At 52.2% G+C, this 9,358-nt stretch overlaps 1 protein-coding gene across 1 annotated transcript; it reads right to left on the bottom strand.

Moving 5' to 3' along the window:
• Positions 1-5,101: 5,101 nt before the first annotated feature.
• FRAT2 (FRAT regulator of Wnt signaling pathway 2) lies at positions 5,102-5,974 on the bottom strand. The gene has a single exon (XM_028098515.2). The coding sequence runs from the start codon at positions 5,891-5,893 to the stop codon at positions 5,192-5,194; it is 702 nt and encodes a 233-aa protein (XP_027954316.1). The 5' UTR covers positions 5,894-5,974; the 3' UTR covers positions 5,102-5,191.
• Positions 5,975-9,358: the final 3,384 nt, after the last annotated feature.

The raw sequence follows: 9,358 nt of genomic DNA, 5'->3' as shown, positions 1-9,358 counted from the left end.
CTGCTCAACCAGGAGAGACCTGTGCTCGCCCAGCTGCCATGGAGGACGGGCCGAGGGAGAAACTGAGGAAGACGCTCGAGGGGACAAGCCGGCCTGAGGAGGCAAGAAGGCACGGCGTGCCGAGTCTGGACATGTTTGAACGGCAGGGTTCAGGGAGTCAGAGGGGTGGCTGTCTCGCTTGACAGCACCTTATGTCACAAACCGTCCTGCCACAGTGGGCTGGGGACCTGACCGTTGGCCGTTGGAACCACTGTGTAACACCCTACGTGCCCCGGACCCCTGCGGATGCTTCCGGTGTTCTTGTGTGAAGGAATCCTTCACTGCAACTTACACCACAATAGAATGGAAGCTAAATCTGCTATCAAGGAGTTTATTAACTGCTCCCCTTTATCAATTAACTGACTCATAGGAGGTAAAATTCACAACCCCCAACTGATAGGCTGTTCAGGCAGTTTGTTTGACTTATTGATTTGGGTGGGTTAAAAAAAAAAATCACAAGCTGGTTATCATCTTGTTACCTTTGGCCTGCCTGTTGCCTGTTTCTTTTTTACTAAATTAGATTCCACAACCTAACTGGGTTAAAAATTGATTTCCTAGGTCTTCCCAAAAATCTCCCCTGGACTGGAGTCATGATCACCTTTCTCCAGATGCACCCTGCATAGTACTTTGCTTCAGCAGGGTTAAGGAGGCGAGGAACTCACAGGGCAGGTATTCAAAACACACCGCTTAATGGTGCCGAGGAGGGAAATGGAGTTAACTTTCAGGGTGCAAAAAAGATAGCGAAAGTCACTGAGCACGTTCTGATTCCATATACCCTGGACCTAACCACAGAGGATGTACGCAGAAATAATGTAGCTACAGCTGTGTGGGTGTGGGTGTGTGTGTGTGCGCACGTGTGTACTGCGCCTGTGTAGACACACACACACCAACCATGCCTTAGAGTCCACCTTTCAGCCTCCCTTGGTTCTACTCTTACTTTCCGTCCATTCCTATTATTTACTCTTCTTCCTCCCACGCAGATGGGATGAGCTGGTCTTCGGAACGTACTGAGACCGGAGCCCGGCGCTGGGTAGGCGTTGTGCGCATTCGCTAGCCTAGTACTGCTTCCCACCCGCCGCCGTCTCCCCAGCGCCATCCACCCGCTTCAGCTCTGCCAAGTCCTTAGCTTCAGCCCTGCTCTCTCCGGCTTCTAGTCACTTAGGAGGCACCAGGCTGCTGTCCCTCTGACTTCGCACATGAAACGCCTAATCAAGCCCCATCCCCCACTCCAGCAACCAACTTGGGCTTGCCACTTCCCTATTGTTCTGGACCTTCTGTGCTCAAGACTTGCAGAATGTTACCAGGGAAACCTAGGCTCCAGCTCCTTCAGATGATGAGAGTTGCCTCAATTCTGCTGGCTCCCACACCCCGGTTCTGTGCCCAGCGCTCCAAAGGGCTAGGGATAGCCCAGCCACAGTCACTCCTGGGCCAAGTACTAGGAATGGGCTATCCCAAGCTGCAACTCCTTGGGAATAAATGGTCATTGCCTGGACACACAGACACTTGCCCAGGCCCCGGCCCAGGCTCTCTACAGTCTTTGCAGATGGCTGAATCAGGAGGAGGGGCTGTTCACCAGACGTGTGGTAGGTTCAGGCAGGAGGCCAGGGGATCAGCTTAAGAGCCATGAGTTCAGATCCTGCTCCACCACCAATAACTCCTACCTCTCCCCATTATAAAGAGCAAAGTAACACCTTATGAAAGGTTCCAGCAGAGTATCTGCCCTTAACAGGTATCACTTCTCTTTCCCTCTCTCCCTTGCTTCTCAGGTTCTGTAGATCCTCCCTCCTTGTCTGAAGACACCACCCTAACTTCATTCCTGAGTGCTGTTCTGGCCATAGTGCAAACCGCCAGACATGGGCACTGGGTGCGACTGCACCATCTTGGCCCTGTGTCCTCATCTTACAGACAAACAGGTTCCAAGAGCAGCAGCTAAAAACCGTTTGTTGTCCATGCCTCGCTTATGCAATTCCTACTACCTTAAGGGAAGGCCTTGGCCCCAGATTTGTTTGTGAATTCTTCCAGGATGTCTCAAACCCTGCCCCACCCCAGATCCCCCAGGACCCTGCACATACGTGGCTGGCATTCAAGAGAAGTTTGAGAACAGTGATGCTACTGTGTTAAGGTACTGAGTGGGTCAAGGTCGGTGGGATGCTCTTAAGAAAACTTAATAAATCCGGGGCGCCTGGGTGGCTCAGTTGGTTAAGCGACTGCCTTCGGCTGAGGTCATGATCCTGGAATCCCGGGATCGAGTCCCGCATCGGGCTCCCTGCTCAGCAGGGGAGACTGCTTCTCCCTCTGACCCTCTTCCCTCTCGTGCTCTCTCATTCCCTCTTTCTCAAATAAATACTTAAAATCTTAAAAAAAAAAAAAAAGAAAACTTAATAAATCCAACATGGGAGAAAACGGTGTCAAGAAAGTCTCAGACAGGTGGTACAGTATACCGGAAGATCTGGTTGAGGAACAGGAGATCCCAGAACCAGACTGTCTGGGTTCAAATCCCAGCTTGTCTACTTAAAAGGTGGTGACTTCCAGCAAATCACTCAATCTCCTGGGCCTCAGTGTCCTCATCTATAAAATGGAGAAAACAGTGCCTATCTCATGGCCCATAAAACCATGACATAATGAAATGATATAGTGATTTAAGCCACCCAGAATAGTACTTAGCACGCGTGTGCCCAGTGAATAGTAACCCCAGAATGATGAAAGCAGAGGGACAGACTGGTTTAGGTTATGTGGAAGCAGCCTCTGGGAGTTAGAGGCACTTGTAGGGTACAGTAGCAAAAGGCTAGGGACAGCTTGTGCTCATGGTGGCTGAAGTTAGCGAGGGCAAGTTGTACACATTTAGGAGACAGATATGGGCCCCCTGGGAGGAAGGGACAGTGGGGGTGCCAAGAATTAGCCATATCATTTTTTGAACATGTAAGTTATCTCAGACATCCAGATCTTCATTTAATCCTCTCAACTACCCTCTAAGTAGTATTGTTTTATTAACAAGAAGGAAAAAGCACAGAGCAGTGACTTGCTCGTTATGACACAGCTGATGAGTCGCAGAGCTGAGTCAAACCCAGTCACTGAGTACCAGCTTTCTCCTGCAGCCCCAGCGAGGGTGAGTGGTGGGCAGGCCAGGGAGAAAGAGGTGCTAGGCAGGACAGGGCCTAAGGGGGCTGGCTGGCAGACCTCTGTGCGGGACCAAGTAGGAAGGGACTCAAGAGCTCCGCGCCTGGGGAGGATGGGCCTGAGGACAGGAAACCTTCAGTTAACCCGACCCCTCCAGGTTCTAACCAAGCCATTCACAACTACCAAATGCATGCCTGTGAAACTGTTTTTCCTTTCCTAGCCCATAGCTCCACGCTGGGTCAGCGGGCGAGAGGGGAAACAGGATGGCTTTGCCTGTGCCCTCCCCATTCTTCACACACAAAAATCCAGGTGAAAATTCCCTCCACCACCCCCCCCACACCACAGCGAGTCACTGGGCCTCTGCCCTCCAGCCTAGAAAACACTTCTGGAATATGTTCTTATTTCACAAAGGAAATGGAAGCCCATCCCCAGCAGGTTTCAGAAACCTGGACTTAATCTGCTGATCTCGTGGAACATCAACCCGGAAACAATGAAGGACGGCAGCCCTACTGATTCCATGCTGAGCAAAGCTGGCTCCAACCATTTGCCCAGGTGCCCCCGAGGACACTCTCCGGTATGAAGATATCCCCTGTGTGTTTTTCTTTTCCCCACTTTCCACCAAAAAGCCAAACCACGCTCCAAAACAAAAACCAAATTTATTCAGCAGACATTTTAATTAAGAAATCCTATAAATCAGGACCACCACGATTTCTGACACTCCGGTGCGAAGTGTACGTCAATAGCTACATCTGGAGGATGAACAAGCCATTGAATCTGTTTTTTAAAACTGGTTTAGCTACCTTAATTTTGGGGGTGGCACTTCACTTAAAGTGCCGTCAAGTTTCACAAGGGTAAAGCCAGTGGGTTCTCCTCTCGGAGAGTCACATTTTAAACACGGTTTCAGTCACTCACAAGAAGAGCTGGTGACAGGAGGAAACTGTGAGGGATGAGGGCCCACAAAGGCTCAGGCCCACGGCTCCACAGACGGCCAGAACAGAGCAGAAACACCGCCAGGGTCTCATCTATCCCATGCAAACACCAGGAAGGGTGGAATAAGAAAGTCTGGCTGAGAGGACACGGGAGACTATTTATGACTTTCTGAGAAAGCTCATGGCATGGCCAAGAGTGGCCCCGAGAGAGGAGGAGGAGGAGTTCTGGGAAGAGGAAAGCACAGGAAAAAAAACAAAATCACTCTCCCCATTTGTCCCTCTCTGCCTCTGTGTGTCCTCAGCGGACTCCAAGAGGTAGGCAAAGCACAGACTGCGCTCTTCCTGGAGCAAGAGAAAGAAAAGACAAAAGGGTGACTCTAGCTGTCCCAGGAACCCCACAGCCTTTTACACAGCACACTGTGACCTTCACCCACAGGTGGCAAGGTCAAGTCAGTTAAAAGTCCACATTCAACTCCAACTCTACCCACCTTCAAAATTCTCCACCTCCCTCTAACCCACTAAACAGGAGCTCCATCTCCCACAGCCACCAAACACCAATTAGGTGGGAAGAAGGGGGTGATGGCAACCCACCCCCCAGCAAGCTTTTACATTCTTCTTCCCTCCGGAATTTCTTTGCACAGCCAATGTAGCACCATTTTCACTAAGCTCTTCCACCGGAAAATAAAATGTATGCGTATCATTAGTTTTCAAGTATTGTTATAAAGCCCTGGCGATACCCGCCCCTTGGAGCCCAATCTTTAAACAATCGAAGCACACGACGCCCCCAAGGGTTAAATCAGGTACAAGTCGATGCAAGTAGCTGCCACAGTTCTCCCAGTTTATCCCAGATCCTTGGCCCCGAGGTGGCCGGGGAAATTCTCACGCGGCACGTTTGCGCCCTGGCCCGTGCACTTCTCCACGGTCTTGTTCTCCAACAGCCTCGCTGGGACCGGTAAGTTCTCGCCTCGAGGTCTCTCCCCACGCGTCTCCCCGCAGCCTGGGCGGTCGCTCCCAGGACGGCGACGGCGACTTCAGCTCTGGGTTGGGGAGGGCAGGACGCTGTTGGGTGTGCGCATTGGCGTCCTCGCTCCTCCTGGGGCCCCGGGTCAGTGCAAGGCGCCGGAGGGCTGCAGGGCGACAGGGTCCGGTCCGCTGCAGCCGCCTCCGGGCCCAGAGGCGCCCGCGGGGCTCGTGGCTGCCACAGCGGCGACGGCTCGCTGAAGCCTCCGCACCGCCTCCTTGATGAGGTTCCCCGAGAGCACGAGCTGCTGCAGGAGCCGGTGCGGGTCGTCGTCGCGGGCGCGCGTCCCGGCTGGGGGCCACCGTCGCTGTTGCAGGCGGCGGGAGGCAACGGCGCCCCGCAGCCAACCTCGCCGGCACGGCCCGGGCAGAGCGCTGGGGCCTGCGGCGAGCTCGGCCACGAAGTAGGGCGCAGCCCGGCCCCGCACGCGGCCGCGGTCCCCGAGGGCGCAGCGCAGGGCCCCCGGGGGCGCCGGGCCCACCGCCTCGGCCGGCGCCGGCGGCAGAAGCAGCGGCAGCGCCGGGGGCCGGGCCTTGTCCGCCCGCACGGCCGCCGGGGGCCGCGGGGGCTGCAGCGGCGGCCCCGGGGGCGCGCACGGGGAGGCCGGGCTGTCCTGCGCCGCGTCCAGCTGCAGCGTCTCGCCGATCTGGGCCACCAGCAGGTCCACCTCGCCCGAGCCGCCCAGCGTCACCGACTGCTCCAGCAGGAGGAAGCTGTCCTCCTCCTCCTCCGCCTCCCCCTCCGCTTCCTCGCCGGCTTCCTCTTCCTCCTCCCTCCGGCACGGCATGGCCCCCCACCCGGGCACCCGGAGCTCTGCGGCCGGCGCTGGCGGCTCGGCGGCCGGCGGGGCTCGGTGGGCCGCGGCGGAGCGGGGCGCGGGGCGCGGGGCTGGGGCCGAAGCGGGGGCGGGGGCGGGGGCGGGGGCCCCGGGCGGACGCGGAAGCGAGAGCCCGCCAGGCACTCGCGCCGCGCGCCTGCAGCCGCGGGAGCCGGAATCCTACCGGCTCGGGTTGATTTGTAAACAATGGGTGACGTCGCCGCCGGGCCCTACCACCGCGCCGGGCCGGGGAGGGGGACGCGCGAGCAGGGACCGGATAATGGGTCGTCGCGGGCAGTGCAGGGCCGCGGTCGGAGCCCTCTGGCGTTTGCTCTCGGTACCTACCTAGGAGGGGATCCCGGGAGTGGGGAGAGCTGCGTACTTCCTCGGCCCGGTAAGCAGCACGAGAGAACGCCGACTCTGAGGTGGTCTGGGTTGGTTTCTCCCACTCGCGGACACACCCACCCACACACCCAACCCCTCCTCCTCCGACGCTTCCTCGCTCCCCACGTGTCAGCAACGCTGGGGCCCTCCCCGCTCCTCCCCCGCGCGCCCGCAGTCACCCGGACCTGGCGTAGTGGGGGAGGGGCGGGCTCCGCCGGCGGTCCGGCTTCGGCGCGGGGGGGGGGGGCGGGGAAAGGAGGAGGAAATTGGGGAGCAGAGACGACATTGCAAAGGAGGGCAGGTTCGTTACAGGGTCGGGTGTCTGAGACTTCCCCTCTGCGCTGTCCTTCAAGTACCCAGGGACACTGGGAGGGAAGGACGCGCCACCGCAGGGCTAAAGAAGAGTTGATTTTGTTCATTAAAAAAAATAGAAATATAGGACGGTGGGGAAAAAAAACTCATAATCATAGGACTCAAACATGTTCACATTTAGTTTTTTTTTCCCTTTCCAGCTTTTCTCTAGCAAAGTGTATCATACAAACAACCACACATAGTGTTAACGCTTTTCCACTTACACCATAAATGGTGTTCTTGTTATCGCATGCACTTTGAGAACCTATAATGATTACGGATGTTTCCATCAAGTTGCTGTTCCATAAATTATTTAACAATTCCTATAGCATTTGCTGTTTACCAAATTTCACCACTCTGTGTCACTAACATTTCTTTTCGTAAAACTTTTTCCATGTTCATGATTCTTTTCCTAAGACCATATTCCCAGGAGTGGAATTTTAGGTCAAATAATATGGATATTTTAAGGTTTCTGATAAAGGTACCAAACTGCTTTCCAAGAGTTGAGTACATCTATTCTCCCATCATTGTGTTGAGTATTATAGTTAAAAAAAAATTTTTTTTTCTGAATTCATAGGTGAGACTGACATCTCCTTTGTGTTTTCATACCTTTTGATTTTTAGTTAGGTAGAGCAGTTTTCTAAATGTTAACCAACTGTACTTCCTTTTTTGGTTAATTGTCTGTTTCCTAGTAAATTTTTCCTCTTGAGCTTTTCTTATGTATTTGCATGACTCCTCTATACACCAGAAGTTAAGCTAACCCTTTTCTTTCACATTTTGCTCTATTTCTTCAGGTTTTTGTTGGCCCTGTACAGTCATTTTTTTTCCTCTACTAAAATTAACAAATTTTATGTAGCTAAATCTACAAAATCCCTTTCCTTGAGACTTCTAACATAATGCTAAATTTAGAGTCTTGTCTCCAGAAAGTTATTAAATATTCAGTTTTTTCCTTAGTTTTTTTTTTAATGCCTTGTGGTTGTGCGTTTTTGTTTGTTTCAAATCCATCTGGGATTAATTTTGGTCTTTGGTGTAGGGAGACGATATGTAATTTTTTCCCCCCAGAGTTTGCTGGTCTGGGCTATATGTCTTCATTAGAACAGAGGTGTGTGGGCAGCATAAACCCAAGCTCTGTCCCTGTGAGCTCCTAGTTGCTGGTTAAGCTGATGGTTGTGAGGACAGGGTGGGGCTGGGAATATTTTGATTAGTCTGCTGTGTGGAGTCAAAAGAACCCTGAACAGGTTGTACGAAGATCTAGATTAAAGTCTCTCATTCCTGCCCCGTCCTGGGTGTGTAGCTCCTGGCAAATTAGTTTACAAGTGTTTTCACTTGTAAAATAGAAAAATAATCCCTGCCCTGCCTCCCTCTGAGGATTGTTTTCAGGATCAAATGAGATAATGGGAACAGGCTTTGTCAGGCATTACACAAATGTAATGTGGGATTACGTCCAATGATTTACTAACAGAGGCCTGGCTCAAGTCCAGCGATTCCCCCAGGGAAACGGCTAATATATTAATGATAAATGTTCCCCCTTGCAGCCCACTAAGTAAAATGGACCCTGAAGGCATTACTTCCTTCCATTTACCCTTGAATTCTGCCTCCTGTCTACCCTCACTTGTGCCTCTTTGAGGCCTTCTGAAGTCAGCCCAGAGGCTCCCAAGTCCGAGGTCTGTCACCACAGCTAGTTTTGCAGGTTTTGGTGACATATCCTTTCCCAACTGGCAGCCTTCCTCCTCCGTCTCCGTGGAGGGCTCTTCACACACTTACTGATGAGGACTGGAAGCCATTCCCCCCAGAGAGAGCGATTCTCATTTTCATTCTGATGGTACTTATGGAGAATTTCAATGGGAATAAAAATTAGGGGAGGCCTTAAGGATTTCACTAGAGTTAAATGGTAATTTTTCCCCCTCCTCTCTGTAAGATGATGCCTGCCTCTAAGTAGAGAAAAGCAGTTTTATGCTCCATTGACTTTAAACATTAATGGTGCTGGTGTAGCTATTGTCTTTAACCCAGCATCTCTGGGAGTCGGTTCTGTCTTCTTGTCAGGGTAATTCCCATAGTGTTCTTAGTACTATAGGAAATGGAGCTTTGAGATGACATTCTTTTAAAAATCTTCCCTTTGTAATGTTGCTTTTGTGTGAAGATTGCTATGTAAATATGCCGGGGCTTGGTTATTATACTCTTCATTATAGAGATGAATTCATTAGAGAAGACCAACTCCATTTTCTGGGGGCACTTCTCTGGGGAGCTCTGAGAAAAGGAAGTGCTGTGCTGGACCAGTGGGAGGCAGAGAAACGCCCTGGATTAGGAATCAAAATACAGGATGCTAGAGAGGCTCAGATGCAATTAAAAGTAATGAGAGGGCATCAAGAAAGGACGTGATGATTGCTGCACGCTGGGCATGGTGGCTGCCTGCCTGGAGAGAGATGCACACAGAGGGTATTCAGAACACCCTATGGAAGGGTACAGAATTCAAGGGTTTTCTGCATTAGTCTACACTGCACTGAAATCTTCCCCAAGGATTTGCCTTCCACATGGACTTCACTATCAGTTACTTGCACTCAGAGATACCAGCCAGGGTGCAGTGGGATGGACATTAGGTTTATAATCCCATCTGGATCCAGAAACTTCATCCTTCTGTGCCTCAGATTCTGAATGTGTAAAATGGGGGATGATCCCTTCTTTACAAAAATATTATATGGC

This window comes from Eumetopias jubatus, unplaced genomic scaffold (genome assembly GCF_037043125.1).
Source record: "Eumetopias jubatus isolate StellerSeaLion01/CBP00866 unplaced genomic scaffold, mEumJub1_p1.0 scaffold_17, whole genome shotgun sequence".
NCBI classification, from domain to species: Eukaryota; Metazoa; Chordata; class Mammalia; order Carnivora; family Otariidae; genus Eumetopias; species Eumetopias jubatus.
The sequence above is the reverse complement of the archived record's forward strand: the minus strand, read 5'-3'. Positions and strand labels throughout refer to the sequence as shown.

What these genes read in the sequence shown, in the direction of transcription:
- FRAT2 (XM_028098515.2), bottom strand. Translation starts at nt 5,893, where the DNA reads ATGCCGTGCCGGAGGGAGGAGGAAGAGGAAGCCGGCGAGGAAGCGGAG.